The 22,908-nt window shown below is 45.9% G+C and overlaps 1 protein-coding gene across 1 annotated transcript in view; it reads right to left on the bottom strand.

Moving 5' to 3' along the window:
- Nucleotides 1-3,473: 3,473 nt before the first annotated feature.
- TNFRSF12A (TNF receptor superfamily member 12A) overlaps nucleotides 3,474-22,908 on the bottom strand; it is a 35,514-nt gene continuing 16,079 nt past the window's right edge. Inside the window, exons 2-5 of the mRNA XM_069244144.1 lie at nucleotides 15,815-15,916; nucleotides 14,730-14,864; nucleotides 8,913-8,970; nucleotides 3,474-7,632 (exon numbers count right to left, since the gene is read on the bottom strand). Coding sequence (XP_069100245.1) covers nucleotides 8,915-8,970; nucleotides 14,730-14,864; nucleotides 15,815-15,916 — 293 coding nt within the window. The 3' untranslated portion in view covers nucleotides 3,474-7,632; nucleotides 8,913-8,914. The remainder of the gene's footprint in view (nucleotides 7,633-8,912; nucleotides 8,971-14,729; nucleotides 14,865-15,814; nucleotides 15,917-22,908) is intronic.

The raw sequence follows: 22,908 nt of genomic DNA, 5'->3' as shown, positions 1-22,908 counted from the left end.
TCCTGCACCACAGTGTTTTTGCATTTACGTAGCCGTTAAATGCTCCCAGATTAAGGGATGTCCCTGGGTCTAGGAGATGGATAGGCTATTGAGCCAATTGACAATAAGAACTCCTGAGAGGGAGGGAGGTAATATGCCGATACTGCTATCAATAACTCCATATACCTTGGACCCAGTCGAGTTACTAAATGGGAATGTCCTAGTATGAATACTGTATCATCCTAGAACATATGGCTGAGAGAGTCTCAGGGATATCTAAATTGCTACCTGGCAGATGGTCAGGAATGGAGGCCCACCTCCTCCGGGTAAAAGGTAGGGGACTGCCCACCCACATGGCCTGTGGTCCAATTTGTGAACTGCATGTCTGGCCTACTTGCAGTTCTTCTGGTGCCATGGAGCCTGCCTGGTCGGGGGTTATGTTGTCCTCGGTAATGGCAGATAGGCACCAAAAAGCATTATCCAGCATTAGCTTAGGCTGGCCTAGGTCCCATCTGTACAACTCTTGCAGTCCTCCCTCCTTCTGTACTGTGATACACGAGAAGGAGGACTTCTCGTTGATGTAGAGTGCCTGACTGACTACATGCGTCTTTCACTCTAGGCTTCAGACTCAGTCTCTCTCTGCAAGGACGAAAGTCTGCAGACTGGCATTTTTCACATTTATCTCTTGAAGTTTTCCTGCAGTTTTAGGTCATGTCTACCGGAAAGCAGATGCACTTTGTGTTGTGAGGCATATTGTGGTTTACCAAGAACAGAGGATTTTTAGAGCCTGCCCGTTTCTTACCATTGGGTAGCTTTCTATGTCACTCTCATTTACAAGCTTTTTATTCGTGTTCCAGCTTGTCAATATTGTGTTTGTCCCTCACATGGAGCATTGCTGGTTTCCAATTTGATTGGTTGACATCACTGCTTACTTTTCCAAGCACTACTTTTTTGTGTGTGTGAAGCGCTCCATTAGAGCGCATGTATTTTTGAACTGCCTCCCTCTGCACTCAGTGTTGCACTCCGTTAACCTTCTCCTTGCCACTTTGCGCTCAGGCATGTATTTCTCCCCATTGCTTCCTCTCACCCACGCCTTCCATGTTAATTTCCCTCAGCCCCGTGCTGCTCTCGCCCTCCACCCTGTTGGTTTTGCGTCCACTCCAGTCCTTCTCCATTGCCTCCCATGTTGCGTCAGCTCTCTCCCTAACCTTCCTCTGTGTTGCTTCACTGATGGCACCCCCAACCATGTTGCTCCTGCCCAGCCCACTCAAAATAAAAGCTTTTAAAAATTCTGTTTTTGTTTTAGTTACCAACTCATCAGGACGGGGACCAGAAAGAGGAACAAAAAAAATACACCAGTGCCATTTTGCAGGTGCGTGCATGAACGCCATGTCAAAGGTTTTTTTTTTTCTTTTTAACTTTAGGCATGCTGCACAGCACTGCAGATACTATGCAGCTTGGCTAAAAACCACTTGCTAAGACAGCAAGTTACAAAGATGAGACCCACTGGCCTTACCGATGCTTGTTGTTAAAGGGCCCTTAAGCCTAGGAGACACTCGAACACCAACTCCAGTGCTTTTGGTGACACTCTGTATGTCTGCAAGGACTGAGGGATACCAAAAAAATTCCTCCACCATTTGTCTCAACGGGGTAATACCCATTCTACTCCTTGGTTGGAGCTCCACCGCTTGTGGACATCACATAGAACTAAATTAGGGTTTCTAGAGCTGTTATGTAAAGTTCAGTAGCCACCTTTTTCAGGGTTCTATCGCCTTCCCACCCAGAATGACTGAGTAGATGTGTGTACAACTAACTTTTCTGCCTGGGGAGTTGCAGCGGCTACCACAGTGCATGCTAGGAGCAAGACAAGCCTGCCTTACAGAGCAGCAACTGCCCCTCCCAAACCCCTGCTATGATGTCTGAGAGTCAGCCTTGGACGCATCTGTATCTGCCTGAGCCAAAGCCTCAGTGACTGGTGCCCATACTCTGAACATAGCTGATGGACCAACCACCAAGGACAGAAGACAGACGCTGGAACTCCACTACACCAAAGCAAGGAACCTACATTTAATAAGACCACCATCACCACCAGTCTCGCTGGATTATGAACCACTGATCCCAAATTGTTGATTCTAATCGACCAGACTTCCAAAAGCCCAAGAAGCAAAGTAGTAAGTCCAACAAAACCATAGAAGTGTGGCAGAACCAGTCTGCAAACACCGGATAAAGGTCCCTGCCCAAAACTGATATTGACTAGAACTTTTATAGGATCAGGGCTGGAAACATTAGATCACCATAATTCTTTAATATTTTCGATCATTGTATTAAAAATATAAGTATTTTCAAATAATAACCTCAAATGAACAGTCCTATTTATTATGACTACTCTGACAATTCTTGTGTTAAACCGTATCTAGCTCAGTCATCAAAACACCTCCCATGAGTAGGCTTGGACCTCTCCAATACTACCCAAGAGAGTCAACTAGTTTTGGAGGCCATCTTTTCCGGATATCCAGCATCATGCTCACTAGACAACACATGTAGGCTCACACCTCTAGGTGGTTCTATAACACTGCGGATCAGCGGACAAGCTTGCTCTTACGACTCTTAGGCAAGGTCTAGCTTGTTGGTCTTGATGTAACTGTTTAGTCAGATAAAGTAAAACATAAGAATTGTAATTACAATAAAGGATGTCCATTCAGTTATTACTTGCACTCCAGTGGTACACTTCAGGTTCAAGTGCTCTTACTCCAACACCTTTCGTAAGCATGAAACCCACATCTCAAGTTGTCCTGTGCTCCTAGCGAGCATCAGTTTTGACTTTTGCACTACATCAAAAATACGACTCATTTGGAGAAAGCTAATCCCTACCCACTATTTCTCTGCGCCAGTCTATGGGCTTAATTACAAGTGTCCCGGTTGGTAGCAATATGTGGTGTAGTGTCTGTTACTGTGCATATCGCAATGACGTGCTTGTCAAAAACCACCGAGCGCCACAATTCTCTCTAGGTAAATACTGCTGTTTTGCGGGTGCTATCTGTAGTTAGAGTTATTGATTGTATCTGAGAAATAACGATGTCCAGATTATTGTCAGTTATCGTATGTAATTAATATTAATCCATCAACAGGACGCTCGTAGTCTGCCCCATTACTTTAGCCAGGTAACTGCTGTGATATATATCGAATCGGATACATTCAACATTTTTGAAATTGGATTTCATCCGGTGTGATGAGCACCATGCAATTCTGAGTTTTGGGAGAGTAACAAGCAGATTTTGCTGCTAACGGCACCGGAAGTTGCAGGTAGCAGTAAATACCGGGCCCGCCCCTCTGTGCAATGAATAGGTTTGATCTGCGGATATTGGTCACAACGACGACAGCTGCGATGTGTAGGTCATCAGGAGCTGCCACTCAATGAAGGCCCAGGTCTCCTAAAATCTTCAAGCTGCATCCCACTGTATGCGACGGCGGGAAAGGAACAGACTCAGTCGATCTTTGTTTTTTTCATTTTATTTTTCATGTTAAAAAGCAGCGGAGAGCATCAAGCCATCCAGAACCACACATCTACAGAAACAACTGACCCTTCAACCAGGTTCCACACAAAATAAGATTTTTGGACACAATACAGGTAGCGTTTCCTATAAATAACCCTGCGCCAGGCCGGTGCTTGCACTTGAAAGTGTGTGGTTCTGCATGCTTCCGAGGACGTGCGCATGCAGCTGTGTCTGGCTTGCAGAGAAATAAGATCTGGTGGCCCAGCCACCATACGTTTACTTGCGCGAGCCAGGATTTCTCGTTCGCAGGTTGTATGTACACCCGGGTGTGAGCGTGGGCAAGTGTCGGGGAGATGTTGTGAGAGCCACATCTGCTCACTGATGCTGTGCGTGACTTTTTGACCTGTAATTTGTTTAACCGCCTCTGAAAAGCTTTTGGAGCTCTTTAGCAGTGGAACAATACCTCAGTATTTCCATAATGGTTTTGAGGCAGAGCTGTGGCTAGCAGGGTTCCACCTCGGTTGGAAATAAGGAGACTTCCAGATGCCACAGAGGTTCTACGGTATTAGTCTAGGCAGCATCAAACAACACTGTCCATGTCATGAGTACCCAGCCCTGTTCAGTTATTGCAAGAGTGGATGTGAATAAACGGACATGGGAGAGTTGTCAGGATCTCTGCTCAAGAGCAGCCGTCCCTACCATAACAGATGTCGATATTTAATATTCATATACATATCATACATATTTACAGCATTATATACAAAAAATGGTGCACACTGAAAGAACAAACATGCCCTCTAGCATTTATTTCAGAGTATGTACATATCAGTCTCGTGAAGTGTCGGCTGCTTGAAAATATTTACACCAATGTGCAGCCCTATTGTTCCATCGGCTTTCAGTAGGAGAAACACAGGTGCCACATTTTCCCAAGTGCTTTCTGTGATGTGACCAGATGAATGGCAGACAAGTGACTCTACTGGGTCGCCAAGGATTTACTACCCACCCCTTACAGGTACAGGAGATTCCTGATAGAGACATCTCCTTCATATAATTAAGAATAATTCATACATATGTACACAGTTTGCACCTATTTACATACGTAGGCATGTTTGAGATATTTGTGCATCTACACACACACACACACACACACACACCGATCCCTGTTTTCCGCGTTTGTTTTTATACAGTCCACGGTGCTGCACACTTCACGTTTAATGAAAATTATTTTAAAGCATCTAAACACCAATCTTTGACAGTTGGTGTACTCGAGGCACTGCTAAATGATTATTTGCCACCATTATGCATCTCATTTACAGGAATAAGTAGGACTTTGGGCTTTGCAAAGATGATTCACTTACAATCTTAGCATAAAAACCCAGGCTAAGTCACAAACCCAAAAAACAAAAGTTTCAGTTGTGTTTTCTTTTTTTACTTGACTTGAATAAATCTGCTCCAATTGCCCCAGCTACAGGGAGTTTTTTTTGAGAAACCCGAAATTAAAGATTGAACTTGAATTCGCATTAGAATGGCTTTACGCCCCCTTTCTGGCAGTACTGTCACAACTGTGGTGTCTGTGACAGTGGGGGGGGGGGGGGGCAGAGTGCAGCAACCACAGACTAAGTAAGGCTTCCAGGTGAACACAAACGCCTTGGTAAAAAAATTGTAAGGATTAGCACCAGGGAGAAGGCATCAGCCATTCATTAACAGGCGAGGACAGGATATTACATTTTTTAGATTAAAATCGAAGTATACTAACACTATAAAACCCTGAATGGTGAAGAAAAACCTATACCTTTCTGCCAACCCCCTTACCAAGACTGCAGCAGCTGCCACACTGCAGTGGCCAAGAAGTAGGACTTAGGGTGGGAGATTGGGGTGCTGGTGTGGAGGGGATTCCCTAGAACATCTTGCCCTGGGGTGCTTTGGCGTGGGCTCTGTCCGTGGCAGGGCAGGCAGTAATAGGTAGGTCATGGTAGCTAATGGGTGCGTCATGGGTAGTTAGTCAGGGCTCAAGGTGTCCTCCTTCCCCTGTGCGATCCTGTGGGAGAGTTAGTGTTTCTGGTGCTTTCCTGTCCGCTCTGCCCATTTTCAGGACTCCTTGAAGGATTTAATTATTGAGGTAGCTCAGCACGGGTCAGGGGCAGCATGAGTTTGTGGACTTGGGGGGCAGGAGGTGTTTCTTCTGGTTCACTTCATCCTGTGGTTAGGATCGGGCCGGCCTTTAGCATGGCCGAGATGGGCTAAGGTACAGGGCACCAATTGTCTTTGGGGCTCATGAAGCTGTTGGCATAAGGCTATGCCAACTGCAGCATCCTTCTCATCTTGCTCCAGCCTTGTCCCTGCCTGGTTGTTTCTGCCTGATTTGGCAAGTTAAGGTAGTTTTAATCCTTCACTATCATACAGCAGGCGATGTTTTAAACATCCCTTTTAGCCCCCTCCCTTGCTCTCCCTTAGCCCTCTGGCCCCTGTTGACACACATCAACAAAACCATCAACTGCATGAGGCAGCTGAGATATCAGTGGTTTAGTAGAGCTGCAGGAAGTCAGAGGTTGGTGTTCAGGAGCCAGTGGCTGCTGGCCCAGGTACTGACCAGTGAACACAAAAAGGACACCCTGCTGCCTCATTTAGTTCACTACCATCAGCAAGGGTGCCAAATTTCTCTCCGCCCAGGTCTCTATCTTAGCAAAAGCCAGCTCTGGTTAGGAGGGTTGCATTTTTGGGACTGCCGGTTTAAGGTTGGGTCTCATTGCCACGAAAGGAAGGAGAACAAAGAGCTAATAAAGGTGTGCTGCTTATCACTTCTAGGCACATTTCTTTCACTCTTTCTTCTCCCTTGCTTTTGAGGTCCCCATCACATGAGAAGATCTGGAAAGGCCTAACATCTAATACTGTTCATTTATATCAATACTGAAAGGATGCGTCGCTAGAGGAGAATGTGGGTAAAGGGGCTGTAACGGTGTCTCTCTCCTGAGAAGGGCAGTCACTGATGTGGACCTGATAGGCCCGGTTAACTTTACAATCGGGGGACGGCATTCATATAGGTGATCTGCATAAGTCAGATTTCCCAGGCAGGTATGTTCCTCTGAAGGTGTAGCAAAACTGGAGAAGGAAGCGTCACAAATCAGACAGAAGGTGTAACCCGAGATAGATCAGGCCCTCATCCTACACATCTTCAGGAACGCAGGTGATGGGCATCATGTCAAGTAACAAGAAGTCACAAAAAGCAAGGTTTAGCATAGATGGATGTCCAAGGCTGGATCACACCATTTGGTTTGTGCATACACTCGGTGTGTGATGTACAGCGCACCAGATTTGTGGTTTAACATGATACATCTTGCTCACAAAAACCTAAATAAAGAAAAAGACACACCTATTTCCTTTGTCCGGGACTACTTTCTGCAAACATTTTCCACTGTTTTCTAGAGCGATTTAAAAATCGATTGAAAGAGGCAGCTATTTGATGTGTGAAAATGGACAGATCCCCCCAGAATTGTCTGGCACTTATGCGGGATTCAGGAGTGAAGAGAAGCCATGTTTGGGGGCGGCAAGGAAATCTTGATCATCAGCTACTTAAGGAGCAGGAGTCCAGGAAGCAACTATAGCGTACAGGCAAGTCACAGACGCAGTTCTAAGCTCAATGCTGCTCTTTAGATCCCTCACAACAGGGCTTCTGGGGGTGCAGGGGATATCGGCTTGAAGGCTGAAAATTGTGCATGGCACTGCACCCCACCTTCACACGCATCATGAAAGATATAGCCAGTGCATTAAAATGTGCAAAATAGCGCATCCCCCCCCGCTTCCCCAGCTAACAGCTCCAAGTATCTTAATCTTTCATTATTTAAGTAACTGGACTCATGGTCCTACTCCCACTCAATATATATATTATAAATATATATATTAAAAAAACTCTATTTAAAAAAATAAACATAAATCTGCCAGCGGGGCAGAAAGTCCGATGTTTAGGCATTCCCTCCACTTGCATGGTACCATCCTTTGCCCTCCGGGTTGGCACAAAGTTAAGTCCCAATTTGCAGCGGTCCGCCTGACCAGATTCTGTCAGAAGATGCGATTCGACATTCTCCATCAGAGCGCTCTTTCCATGCTGGAGGTCCAGATACAAAAGTCATCACCACGTGTCTCTTTGGCCACCGACCTCCACCTAGAAAGAAGAAAGGGGTTTTAGGCAAGGTGCGATACTGGTGCCACGTGTAGGATACACTGCGACATTCATAGTGAGATGAGCAACAGAGCAGCAGCCGCACTTGTTCCCCCACAAAAATGGAATAGAAGTTGTGTCTTCTCTGAGGGGACCTAGTCGAGGACTGAGAGAGAAGTCCACTTCAATCCTTGGGAGTTGTCTCTACAGAGATCAGTCGCTGATCTCCGGCCGCCAGTCCCGGAAACGAGGGCTGGCCAGACACCTCCTGGGACCTCCCGGGGCGGAGGAGAGAGCGCTGGACCAGCGGCTAGCAGCCCGGATTCTCATTAAAGCTCGGCTCCGGGACCAGGAGCTCTGCCCGCGCCGTCTTTCCGTGACGTTAGGGCCCGTCTGGGGTGTGTCTGCTGCGGCACTTACTCATTTTCTTTGGAAAGCAGCTGGGTTTAATTTCTCCAAAGGAAAAAGCGAGGCAGTCATTTCTAGACATGGCTCTTGCTCTCTGATATGTTTTTCAGCCTTGACGGAAACACTGATCGTGGCGGGTGGAAAGATGCCGAATGGTGTTAAGTTGTAAGCATGTGAGGTTGTTGTGTTCTTTGCACAACGTCGGGGAAAAATCTGGCATTAACTCCCAGCCGAAAAAATAACAAATTAAGCTCCGCACCTACAACACTGCGAGAGACTCCGGGGCCAGTGGTAAGAATTAGTGAGACTCCACTGAAATCCATGCGGCCATTGACAGAAAATGAGTGAAACTTCACTAAACTTTATGAAGCCAGTGATGGAGAAATTGAGACAATTGAAGAACATGAGGTCACTGATTTGGGAATACCAGACTTCATTGATGTTTATGAGGCTACTGATGTAAAATAAGTGCGACTCGGTTTATGAAAGTGTATGAATCGTCTGCATTGAGCTGTGTGCAGCCACTGATATGTGAATGAGTGAAACAGTGGTGAGGTTTATGAGGCAAGTAAAGCGAGCACAAGTGACACGCCATTTAAGCGTATGACATAAAGGTATAGTAGTGAGTGAGGCTCCACTAAAGTTCATGCGGCTGCTAATGAAGTAGTAAGTGGGATTCGACTAAACCAGCTGACTCTAGTGATGAGAGGATGAGTGGTCCTCACTGTTGAGATGATAGTGAAGGGTAGGACACCAACAGTATAGACAAAGCGAATCGTAAAAAAGGATAAGGCCGGTGAGGTACAAATGAGATTCCACCTTGGTGTGTGAAGTTGTGGTTTTGAGGGATTTATACCATGTGCTTGAAACCATACCTTCAATTGAGTAGCGATTCCTCTGCCGAGTGAGGTCCTCCGGTCTCCTCAATAGGAGCTGAAACAGAAAGGGAACACTTTTACTTGACCACAACAGATGTACGCCTATGTTTTTTGCTCTGAAAATGGCTTCTTGGTCACCACAAGCAATATTCTACTTTCGTCTACAGAAGGCAAACATTAGATCCATGATATACCGCTCGTATAATACCAGTTTTATAGGTTTTGGCATATCCACAATACCGTACAGGAAAACTTTATAAAAGTACCCAAGTAACCTTTTTTATCATCTCTCCTTTTATTTATTATCCGGTCTATCTTATCCCACAATCTTTAGCAGTTAACTATTTATCATTTTGAACTCAAACACCCTTAAATGTACATGTTCAAATTCCCTCAAGAAATTATTCTTACTGCACATTCAGTACGACGTTAGTAACCTTCTTTGTTAATAACTCGTTATCTTCCTTCTGAGGATCTTTTTGCACAACCAAGTCCGGTACCTTCCAAATTGACCATTTATCTATCCATTTCTTATTATAATTTTCCGCTTCCCGTCCAATGCCTGCTGTACAGACACAAATAACTAATTACAATTATCAGTTGGGCGTGCCAATTATGCATCACACATATAGATATTATTAGATATATACATATTATTAGATATATACATATTATTAGATATATATTTAAAAAAAACTCCATGTATTCCTTTGCTAAGGATTCAAGGGGCCTGACGTAATTTCTCATGGCATTCAACATTTCCACAAATGTGGGTCAGGACTGGACCACTGCTATCTTAATGATCCCATTCTTTTTTCAGTTTGTAATATCATGTGTTCAATCTTTGGCCACTTACATACTTCATATACACATTGTGTTATATCCTGGGCCTGTGTCAACTTCTATCTCACTGTAGTCGACCTGTCTGCAAGAATGCATGCATGAATCTGTTAGGGCAAGCCATTAGTCCAAATAAGGACGTCTCTGGCTTCATAAGGTTCTCCCCTCCAGTCACCGAGAGACCTGTGTTACTTCCCTCATTATGGTTCCACTATAGGACAGCTCCAAACTATGTGACAGAAGACGGCTCCAACACTTCCATACCTAAGGCCAAGACATTCGGCCTATTGGATATTGTTTACCCAATTCTCCTAGAAGTCAAATAAGCTCCTTGTAGAAAACGAAACTACAGTTAAAGTCTTCACGCAACTCTTTACCAATAGCTTTGAGATATATACGAGAGATCTGTACAAAAGGGCAATTGCTTTCTTCTTTAAAGATCAAGTGAAGGATGTCATGTCTATCTGGTTTCCTACCCTCAGGTTGGTCTCACTACTTCAGTAGTTGCCCTATATTTCAAGAACTGTCCTGAGGGAATATTATATGTTTGCATAACCATAGTGAAAGACAATCATCCTGAATCATTCTCCACTCATTGCATCAAGCCCTCAGAGTTCACACTGTTCCTTGTCATTTTCTGAATTGGTATATTCTGGGCGTATGCCACCACAGAACCCTTCTCAGTTAAACTTCTGTCCCAAAAGTACCAGGCTAACATCAATAGTTTGGCCAATATCCTACTGGTCTCTTTAATGCTAACAAACAGATTAACCAATTCTCCATTTATCACACCAGTCGAAACCATCTTAGCCTCTGCTAATGGGCTCTCAGAAAACCACTGAGCCCCACCGGAGCTGTGCTGACACAGAGTACAGCCAAGATCTGGCACTCCCAACCCCCTTCATCCCTGAGCATCCAGAATGTTCACACAGCTACCAGAGCTCCACATCAATCCGGTTATCATGCTCACAAACAATTCTCTAGAAAATAACACTGGTAAGTTGGTGAAATAATACAAAGATCTTGGCAGGTCTTTCATCTTTGTTAACCTTGTCCTCCAGACCAATAAATGCAAGCCTTTCTTCCAGAATGAAAGACTGTGCTGTATAGCTCGAATAGTGTTTCATTCAAATAGATCGGAATCAGAATGGTAGACCTGGATCTCTAGATATCAAAATGTAGTTTATTTACACTTAAACGGAATATTGGGAAATATTGCATTAGTGGAATCTTCACCCAGCCAAATCGGGTGTTAGCATAACTTGTTCATAATAGCATTTAGCCCTGACTATTTTCTGAAATTTTCCAACGTTCCCGCTCTGGGAGCCAGACTAATTTTTACACCCCACCCCAGTGCTTAATTTGTAAATAAAAATGTGCCGGTGCTCAAAGCCCTCCTCCTAAATACGCGGGTGCAGCAATTAAATCTGCCAGCACGGAATACTGAGGCAGCGTAATCCTGAATCCACCTCGGGCCTCTTCAATCCACATAAAGCCACTCCCTGCCCCTACAGCTTTCTGCTTTCTCCCTTTGTGACGCTTTTTCGTTTTTCCTTCCTCCGTCTTTCCCATATGTGTCTTTTGCTCGCAGCAAATGCGTGAGGCAGAAGAACAAGCCCCGGCCCTCAAAAATAAGTGCTGGTGCTCAGCACCGGAAACAACAAACAAAATTAAGCACTGCCCCGCCCACACCACCACCACAGGTATAACAACATATCATCAGCATGAGGCAAAAATGGTGTGAGTGATGTCAGACGCCTTCACACCCCTCAGGTGTCCCAAAGCAAGTTGGCAAATGGTTTCACCCCTATTGCAAAAATGAGTGGAGACACGAGGCAGCTCGTACCGCTTTCTTTAGAATATGTGCGCAATACAACCTGGCCACACGGACCTTACAGTGGGTCACGCTTAAACAAATTAAATTCATCATAAAAGCACTGTCCCTCACTTTATTTCAAAATGACTAACAAAGCCTACCAAGGCATGGTAATATATTCAATATAAAAGTGAGGGGTAATCTTTTAAGACGGTACTCCTGCATCTGTGGTCCTTACTTTATGATCTTCCTTAAGATATACATATTTCCTGTAGGAGTGTGTCAATGTAGTTTTTAGATCTGGTTTCGCAGCACACTTGAAAGTGAGACTAATGGTTAAGATTTCTTTAATCTTTATATAAAGGAGGCCTTGAGTCCACCCAGGGCAGTACTACTCTCTCATTTCATGTTATTTGCTGTACGCTCCCACCACATCTGAAGCGCTTAAATTGTGCTGCATGGCGGGTTTCTTTTAAATCTCAAAAGTACACTGAATCATCACACATTCCATTCTTTCGATCATATATTCTCTGTATGCAGAAAGAAATCATTCGTTTTCGCGGCAGCAGGCTTTTCTTTAATTCGTGTAATTAGGACTCAAATTGCAAGCCAGACCTGTTTGGTGGTTTCTGAGGGCCGGCTGAAAATGAGCGACAGTTAGTGGAGAGAGGGGAGGATGGGCTATATGTGCGACAAACAAGGTTTGTTAACTATATATATATATATATTAGGCTTACATCTCTGAAACAGATGAGAGAGCAAGAGCCAGAAGAGAGGGAGCGCTTCCTTCACCCCAGCTGGCTGAACTCTGCAGGGCTTAGTTCACAGTTTGGGATCACATTTGGAAAGATATTTAAGAGTCATTGCTCATCTCAGGGTGTCGCAGGTCTGCTGGTCGCCTCTCGCGCCTGCCGCCAGTTACAGCCGTTTCCACAGACACCTCTCGTGGCCCGGGCTCCGGTTACCGGCCAGCCAATGGGATCCAGAGATTTTTGCCTGATGAGGTATTAAGGAGACTGACAGCTGCATGCTGACAGCAGAGCCAGCGAGATGAATTTACGACGCGATAATCCACCTCGGCCGCGGTGCGGGGTGTTTATCTGGTGGTGCAGAGCTGATAAAATGCACGGGACCCTGGGTGCTTTCTGCACCAGGCCGGGGACTATTCTAACGGTGCAAGGAGCGGCCGCATCCCTGCTCCTCCCCTTCTCGGGGTGGTGGTTCCTCGAGAAGCAACTCCCAGTACTTTAATATTCTACTGTTAATTACATCTCTTCCAAACACCCTGATGTCCATCTCAGATAATTAATTCCTCTTCGTGGGACAATTTCCTATATAAACATTTCTGAACGATCAGAGTCCGAGAAAGATAATTCGTCTTTCAGCACTGAGAGAAAACATCATTAAATAGCCATTGAATTATGGAATTATCGTCTTTTAGGATGAACTCATAACTCTAATAACAGGAACACTACTTCACTTATCAAGGAAGATGGACCAATGGAGTTAAAGCAGAGACACCACTTAATTGTGGAAAGTTTGGGAGAAAACCAGAAATGAAGGAGGAAGTGTGTGTGCTAGAAGAATTTTTAAGTGAAAAAGTGAAAGGTGATTATGTTTCTCATGCAGAGGATAACCTCAATAATGTATCTGGGACATGTAAAAATGAGTACAGTAAGTTTTAAACTCTACATTAAGGCCCCATTTACGAGGCGGGTGGAGCTGAATTATGTCACCAAATTCCACGCCACCTTAACCTATGTGGGACAGTTTTTCCAAGTGTGGGTGAACCAGACCTGATTTTTCTGTACCGCAATCCGCAAGTTAAAATTCGTATAAGACTTTGGCTGCAGCAGCAGACATGCCTCAAGCCCGTTTTTTCCCTGGTCGCGCAGCATACAATGCTTCTCATGCAATAAAGCGCCTTCCTCTTCCCTTTTCTACTTCTCTAATCCGCCCCCCCAACCCTTCACCCATTCCCGCAAGTCCCCGTATTCATTTACCACCTGTTCATAGCAAATGGTATATATATGCATTAAATCCTATGGAATTAAGTGTGGTTTTATGACAGGGAAAAAAAAAAACAAAAAAAAAAAAAAACACCCATATGGTAAATATCCCAGTCCATGACGCTTAACTTGTAATTGCATGGGACTGGGGCTGACTTACTGCACAGTGATGGTTAAAACATCCGATTTTAGCATGCCCCCAGTATAAGCAGCTCAAAATGAGGACCCAAGAGTTGGAGGTACATCCAAATACAGATTCAATTCATGTCTACAATAATTTTGTTAAACTAAGTCATAGGTAAAAGGAAGTTTTAGAAACTCTACACCCAGTCTCTGCCTTGGAGCTTAGGCACAACAATGGTGTTCTTGCATTCAATGGCTTCTCAAAGGTGCTATTGCTTTAAAAATCACGAGGAAAGCAATTATAAGCAGACTTGCCATGCCTAAAAAGTCAGCGTAAAATACCGACAATCATACTGGTGTCTTACTTTTAAAATTGGGATTTTTTCAAAGAATGAAATTATTGTCCTTGGGAAAATGAAGGTTCAATTCAAAGACTTAAAAAATTAGGGTTTTTATAAGTTTAATTTAACTTATCTGAGTGGCAAATCAATTTCATTCATGTGGACAGCTCACGTGCTGCGGTTACAGATGATGTTTATGACATCTAAGCACTATTCACGTCTCTTTACCCACTGTACTTTCATGCGTACAGCTTCTGTCACTGTATTGCACTGGAAGGCTTCCATTGATATTCCACACAGCTACCAATGACCTTATGGTCTCCGTTAATTAATTTAATAATATTTATTGTTAGGAATTTAATGCCATTATAATTTGCCTTCATGATGGCGAGTCATCAAATAATGATTATCTAGGGATCATGTTTTATTGGATAGTTATTTTTTTTTAATTTGTGACTGGATTTTGTATTTTATGATCTTTTATGCATTTCATGCAAACAGAAAAACCTGCAAACGCAGCCTATCCCTCACCAACGGAAGTAGTACTCATTATAAAAACATGGCCCTCAAATGGAACTCTCTCTGGGGTCTGACCAGATACTCATTGTGGAACGAGGCCAGGCAAAAACTTTGGCGGAGCTCTGCAATAAGCACCAGTGGACTGGTAGAAGGGGTGAGTACTTACTGGTAAACTTCTCCTTCTTCTTGCACCTTCGGACTACGAGGAATGCGCCAATAGCGAACACTAGAACGAAGACGCCTGCAACACTGCCCACAACAGGCCACAGCCACGCATTCTCCTTTGGTACTACTTCCTTGCCTGTGTGGAGAAAACAAAACCATGAGAGGTATGATGAATGCGTGCTTTCAATTCAACCCAGAGCTGACTACACCACACACTGCAGAGGCCCATTTCCAACCCTTTAGCCCAGGGGATCCTTTGAGATTTAAGTGGAAAAAAATAAAAAATTTAATTAAAATCAAAAAAAAAAAAAGTTCTTCTGTTGATGGTTATAGCCTCCCAGTCAACCAGTCTAAGAATGAAAAAAACGATTCCAATGCTAATTTACATAAGGGGCGACCACCAAGAGGCTTATGGGAATGCCAAAGTTTGAAAAACTTGGCATCCATTGGACTTTTTGCCACCACTTCCATCTCCAACATAACATCCCTGTTTGTGGAGGTGTTTCGTGTTCTTATACAGGTGCCATTAAAAGCTTCCTTGAAATACTAAAGATTAACTTAAGTCTTCCTGAAAAATGATATATCATAAGTATGAATCTTCCTGGAGATAAATAGTGGCCAACAAATCCCTTTCAAGATTGGTGCATTAAGCCCAAACCTCCTTCAGATTGGGTGCAGTTGGCCCAAGCCTCCGTCGGTATGGGGGCAGTTGGCCCAAGCCTCCGTCGGTATGGGGGCAGTTGGCCCAAGCCTCCGTCGGTATAGGGGCAGGTGGCCCAAGCCTCCGTCGGTATGGGGGCAGTTGGCCCAAGCCTCCGTCGGTATGGGGGCAGTTGGCCCAATGTTCCCTGATGCTGAGTGCAGTTAGCTCAAAGCTCCCTCTAAGATGGGCATAGTTAGCCCAAAGCTCCTTGACAATGGGTGCTGCTGGCCCAAAGCTCCATGAAGATGGTGAGAATGTGAGATATGTAAAAGGATGGATGGACTAGGAATGGTCAGTGCAGTACATCCCCTGGTGAGTTAAACATGCCCCTTCTTCTTGTTTATGACACTGAAGAACCCTCAACAAGTGGGCATCATACTTACATGAGCCGCAGAAGTCACTCTTGGGAGCCTCCCTGCAGGTACCACAGTTCATGCACTTGCCCAGATCTGAGCTCCACGTCTTTCCTTTGGCGCAGTCGGTGCCTAATAGAAAAGAGCAGGAACGATAGAGGTGGAGAGAGAAAGATAAGAGGGGAAAGAAATGAAAGGGAAGAGAGATATATGCAAGGAAGAAAGGGGATGAAGAGATGCAGGGATGGTGAGAAGGCAGAACAAATGATGGAAGAGAGGAAGGTTGCGAGGAGAAGAAAGAAAAAGGAGAGGACATCACGCGAAAGAAGGAAATCAAAAGGGTGAAAAGTGGGTGGAAAATAAAGAAAAGAATGATAAGGAGAAAGAAAAATGAGCAGGAGAACGATGACGTGAGAGGGATGTTAAAAGAAGTGTGGAGAGAAGAAGAAATAAGAAAGGAAGGAGAGAATAGAAAGAGGAGGGAATATAACAAGAAAGTTTAATTATTTTATCTGCACATTTTAATTTGTCTACAATTAAAATAACATTGAAGAACACATAAGGAGAAAGCAGGTGGGAGACATTGCACTCCCAGTAAATGCAGTAAAAGTGAGGCAAATAGAGGGAATACCCAGCACCATGGGACAAACCACGAGCGGTGAATCAGTGGGTGTTACTCATGTTTATATGACATGTACTGGTATGTCCTTACAGCGCCATTTGGGGTTGGGACTTTCTTGCAAAGGTTGCGAAGATTCAAGAGCAGTTGGTGTTATTTAGTTGTAGTAGGCCGCCTTAGAATATTATGCTGTTGAGGTTACTTAGATGTCTTATAAATTAGATGAGCGTGGCCCGAGGCCGGGCCAAGGTGATTGGGCTCTAACTTGGCTAGTGCATTGCCCGGCGGGTTGGTATGTGTGTGATGTAACTGGCCATACTGGAAGATGCAGAACCCCAATATCCATCTGTTGGCTTCTGTGCACCCTATAGGATGGGACCTAGAAGTTTATTAAATGTGTACTCTTGTATCAATGTTTGCGTGATGGTGAATACAGCTGGTCTTCTGAAATCCACCTACAGGTAGGAACGAACAAAGCTGTGGAGCTGGGAAGAGCGAACTTAAGTGCACAAAGTAAAGAATCGATTGTATGATTGCACACACTAGAGCTTTTTAAGAAGCCTGCGACTATCCTACTTTTCTAGAAGTCAGTCTTCTTCGAATTAGTTGTGTACCCCTAAAAAATGAGAAAGCTCCTCAAAATGTAGAAGCAAGCACAGAGCAGCAGACTTCCAACTTTTAGGGAGTGGATCAGGCACAGAGACTCGCTTAGCCAAGAATACACGTGATGAGTCACGGCTCCAACTCTTGAACTGATGTGAGATAGGTATTTTGGGCAGTGATGTCAGAGGGTAAATTGGATATTTTGGGGTGTTATGTCATAGGCAGCCCAGGTGTTGGCAGCGAGGTGGGCTCCGGTGTCCGTCGTCAGACCCAACAAACAACTGAAGGCCGACATTCAGCAGAACAGAACGAATATTAGCTGAGGGCGTCACAGGGCTGGGCATGCGCATGGTATCCAAGACCGAGGATCAGCTAACACCAAGACTGCTCCAGCCTGGGCATCAGGCCAGCGCCCAACAAGAGGCCGTTCCTGTGCCTTCCACTCGCTACAACCGGCTGTGCAGACCTTGGTACCAAGACTGCAGGCTAAATTGGCAGATTACTTAATTCTTACCTGAGAGATCTACCAGGGGTTGGTGGAAAATCTGTATTGTTGGGAATGAGTGGGGCTCCACTGAAACATGAGACCAGTGAGTTACTGGGACCAAGAAACTCTTGAGCTGGGAGGACACAGCTACAGGAACACTAGGGCACAGAGGCAAGGAAGTGAGGCAGACACAGGCAGGACCACATGAACCATGGGACACAGAGACATGGATGTGAAGACAGACACAGGGAGGAGCACATGAACCATGGCACACAGAGACATGGACGTGAAGACAGACACAGGCAGGGCCACATGAACCAGGGGACACAGAAACATGGATGTGAAGACAGACACAGGGAGGAGCACATGAACCATGGCACACAGAGACATGGACGTGAAGAGACACAGGCAGGGCCACATGAACCAGGGGACACAGAAACATGGACGTGAAGACAGACACAGGCAGGACCACATGAACCAGGGGACACAGAAACATGGATGTAAAGACAGACACAGGGAGGAGCACATGAACCATGGCACACAGAGACAAGGATGTGAAGGCAGACAAGCAGGACCACATGAACCATGGGACACAGAAACATGGATGTGAAGGCATACAAGCAGGAGCACATGAACAATGGCACACAGAGACAAGGATGTGAAGACAGACACAGGCAGGACCACATGAACCATGGGACACAGAAACATGGATGTGAGGCAGACACAGGCATGGCCACATGAACAATGGCACACAGAGACATCGATGTTTGGACAGAAACAATCAGAAGAACAAACACGGTGGGAAAAGCGCACGAAAAAGCTTAGGCTTTGAAACATGGGAATGGGTTCAGAGACAGGCCGAAATGGGGCAGTGAGGCAGAGAGGGCTGGTGACATGGAAACTGGGGCAGGACTCTGACAAGAGAGACCTGAACAGTAGGCCGAGAGGTAACACACACTGGAGAACGGACACAGCATCCCAGTAATCAGACTCTTTCAGCAGGAAATCCGGCATCTGTGCAAAAGAACACCCAGAGTAATACAGGTCCAGATTAGAGTGGAGGTAGTTGATAGAGGTGGACTGCAGGTCTCTTCAGCAGGAACCAGAAAAACAGCAGCCAACATATCTTCTAAAAGTCACATCAGGGTGTGTTGATATCCTCCTTCAGAGGTGTGGAAGGCGAAGAGCAGCCCTACAGCGACCGTGGAGAGTGCATGATGCAAGTTCCAGGGTCCGTATGGTGGGACGGAGAACAGTTTGGAAGATAATGCTCACTCCGATAGGAAGCCAGTGGATAGCTTTTAAAGGTGATGTGTGAGTCTGTCTGGCAATAGGTCGAGTTGGAGAGCGGAGGCTGGCCTTCAAGGAAGCAGCCACGGAGGGCAGCTAGGAAGGAGTGGAGGAATCCAGCGCAGGGGTGACGATGACCTGGGCTACACAGTGGAAGTAATAGAAGGGGTAAAAAGACTTGCCTTCTGCTGAGGTTGCAGTGGTTTTTCCGATCTACAGGACTATAAAAATCGAGGAATGGAAGGTGATTTGGCATGTGAGGTGAGAGCCCACTGCAGGTACAAAGAAAGCCACTCTGACTGAAAACATCGGAGAGTAGGAGAGAAGGATTCTGTCGTGGAAGGGGGCTGTTTAGGGACATGGACAGACACCAGCAAGGCTCATTTTGAAGTGGGCCATGGTGTTCTGGGTAGAGATACGAAGATGGAGTTGGGTATCATCTGTATATTGACGACTAGGCATTCAAACGGTATCCAAGAGGTCTGTCAGCAGCCCTCATGTACGTTCAGGCCCAGAGGTGGCAGGGTTGTGCCCGAGGACCTGCTGTGTCACAAGCAGGGGGCGGATCTAGAAGATCCCGTGCGTATGAAGTGGTCACTAGGCAGGAATGAAGAGAATTACTAGTTCACTTCACCTACAGAAAGCAGCGGCCTGTGGTCAGCAGTGTCCAACGCCGGTGAGCAAAGAGGAGCGTCAGTAATCAAGCAGGAGGAGGACCCTCCTCAACAACCCATAAGGGGACCCTCAGAACGCTGCATTATGGGCAGAGGCCGGATTGGTCGGAACAAAGCAGACTCCAATGCGAGACATGACGCCAAGGACGGAGGACGAGAGAGGCTCTATTGAAGTGTGTGAGGCCAGTGACGGACAGTCACTGAGACTCCACTGATGTGCTGACCAGCGACCAGGAACAAGTAAGACTCACTGGAGCATGCGAGGCCAGAGGCGGAGAAGTAGTAAGACTCTAGTCAAGTGTGCAAGGCCGGTTACAAGAAACGAATGAGATTCCACTGAAGTGCACAAACCCAGTGACAGAATATGAGTAAACTTTCAATGATTGGACGGGGCTGGTGACAAGGAACAGGTGAGGTCCTACTGAAGTGTGCAAAGACAGTGATGCAGGGACTTTGTGGTGCAACCTATCAAATTAATAGAAGCCAACCCAAAGTTCAGACTAGGCTTCAAGAGCACGAGCCGAGCAATCACAATGTTTGCATATGCATTGTGCAACATGTGTCTTGTGAAAATATGATAGAGATTGAACAATTATATTCCTTTGCCTTGCAGGAGCATTTCACTTTAGTATTTCAGATTACATGACTGCACTGAGTGCAATTTATTAGATGTGATAGTTTCTAAACATGAACTTACAAACATTCGTCTTTCCCAAGCCCACAGATGAAGGCGCCATGAATGAGTGAACTGAGACAAGACATGTGTCATGTGCCCTCTACATGACTTATATTTTTGTTATAGATGGAGCAACATTACATTCTATTAAAGCTTATAAAAGAAAGGTTTTTCTACAGCATGAATTATGAACGGAAATATTAGAAGGTGCCCTCAAATACGGTCTTCATGGAAAGGGAGACAGTGAAATGAATGAATTGTCTGGGATCGCACCATTTGGTCAAGAAGAGAGCATGGATTAAATCCAGGCTTTCCCATTACATAGTGTGCAATTCTGCTGCTAGCTGTATATTGTCCTCCACTCCTGCCCCACCTTATGAAAGTGGAATGCCCCCCCCCTCTATTTTTTTTTTACTTTAGGTCCCAGACGGGAGGAGAAGATCTACACCTCAGTGAATCAGCAAAACAAAAGGGCCTCAGGTCCTTACTGTGGTGGAAGTGAAGTGACAGACTTCAGCAAAAAATTCACTTTGCTTCTTTAGGTCGTGCATGCGCTCCGTTGCAAGACATTTTGTTAACTTACAGCGGGCTTAGCGCCTGCCATTGTTTACTACTGGCAGGATTTGCCTGCTTCTTACTTAATGGCTTGTGTGGGAGTTCCTTCTCTGTTGTGAGTTTGTCCCTTTATCCCTCCCCTGGAGCATGAACACATCACTCGGTCCTTAAACTGCACTTTTTTTTCTGCTGCTTCCTTATTTTTAAAGCACTCTACAAGAATGCATGTGTTTTCCAGCTGTCTCCTTTGTGTGTTTCTTGGTCTCGTCTCAGTGTTTCTTTGTCTTGCTGTGTGCTTCTCTGTCCCTCCCCCAAATCTCAGTGTTGTTCGGACTCGCGGTGTGCTTCTTTGACACCACTGTCTCCGTCTCGCCTTTTGCTTCTGCCACACTCAATGCTGCCCCGCCCCCCCTCACCCCCGCCCCACCCCCCCCCCCCCCCCCCCCCCCCCAACGACCGACACATCCCACGGTTGTTTTCTGTTCTTAGTTACTGAACCAACTTAGATTGGTAATGCGAGTACACTGCAAGTGCTTGGAGAGGGGTGCAAGGTGTTGAAAAATCAGTAGCATCACGTGCCTTTCACACCCCTCTACAATCCCTACGCAATCAGCCAATGCCCCTCCCCCATGCAGACAATAACGGAAGGTTGGTTTCCGCTTCAGGGCCCTGACTGACCTGTAGCAGAGCCAGTCAAGGTCATGGTTTCTGCCTGGCTCGCCCACCTATGCCACCCCCCAGCGCTTTAACAGGGCAGGTATTGTCGGAGTACCCTCACTTCTTTAAAGTGAAAGAGAGTACTTGCTCTTATCATCGCTGCGGCAGTACATTTAACGGGATAGTATCGGCACTTCTCAGGAGCAAACAAGCACTCTATGGAGTGAATACCTGCACATCCATTTAAAGCAGTGCTTTAAATGGGACGGTACTGTCCGGTACCGAGTACAGGCACTTTTTGATTTTCAGAGGTAGAGTACCTGCACTTCTCAAGAAAAACGTAATACTTTTAATTGGAGAGTACCAGCACTTCTCAAAAACAAGCAGGTACTCTGACACAGCGTACCTGCACTTCTATTTTTCCATTTACAGCACTAACCCCACCCCATTAATGCACCGGGGACAAGGCACTCTGCAGCCCCGGGAAGAACACCCTGCTCCTCAGGCTGATCAGAGGCAGGCAGGCCTCCTTCCCCAACCTCCCCCAGAGAAGCGAAAGACATTCCTTCCAGATGAAGAAACATCATTTCAAAGAGGGTGAATCAGAGGCCCTGCAGGAAGAGGCTGAAGGGGGCGGATCGGGGCCTAGCAGGCACTGCCGCCTCGAGGCACAGCACCTCCGCCCCTCCCTCTCCGACCGCGCCTTTACCTCTCCTCGCATCCCCGCTCTCACACATTCCATCCACACCTGCGACATTCTGCGCATTCCTGAACCCTGCGGGCACCCGGCTCGGGCCATGCGTCCTCCAGTAAACATTATTCGGTCCAGCCCTCCCTTCTCCACCAGACCCTGGGCCCCCCGCACTGCTCCGTCAACGTGCCTCAGTTCTTAGTGGCTTCAGCAACTGGTTCCCTACATAGACTGCCGCAGGGGGCGCCTCTCTCTCAAATGATGCCTGGGGCTATACCCCGGGAGTCCGGCGTCCTGCCACGTCTCTGCGCCTGCACGTTCTACTTCAGAGGGGCCTCTATCGGGGGTTGCCTCGGGGACGCTTCGTGTATCAGGAGGTGCCTTGGGTGATGTCTCAATGGCAGGGGCCTAGTAACCCCCAAGCCTCCCCCCAGTCCTAGCAGCTACAGCGGGAGTGTGGTTGTTATTTTTGTTTATCTTCTGTCCACAGCTTGGCAGACAAAAACTCACAAATAACATTATAAAGTAAAGGAAGCAAGGAAAAACAAAAGGTGTATAAATAGGAAACAGAAAAAAGAATAAATATTGAACGGCAAGAAGGATTGAGGGGTGCAACAGTTTTCGCACGTCCACCTACATATCCGTTCACTCAGGATGACACAGTGAAGGGCCGGATGGACGGATGTACAGTAAAGGGAGAGAGGGGTGGGCAGATGAGTCGATGAAAGGACGTGTGAATGGCTCGCAGCGGATGGATGAGTGAAAGGATGGCAGGGTGGATGGATGAATGGGTGGTCAGAAGGCAAATTAGATGGATGACAGTGTGGATGAAATGAGGAAAGATTGAATGACAGATGAAAGGAAAATCAATA

Source organism: Pleurodeles waltl, chromosome 7 (assembly GCF_031143425.1).
Source record: "Pleurodeles waltl isolate 20211129_DDA chromosome 7, aPleWal1.hap1.20221129, whole genome shotgun sequence".
NCBI lineage: Eukaryota > Metazoa > Chordata > Amphibia > Caudata > Salamandridae > Pleurodeles > Pleurodeles waltl.
The sequence above is the reverse complement of the archived record's forward strand: the minus strand, read 5'-3'. Positions and strand labels throughout refer to the sequence as shown.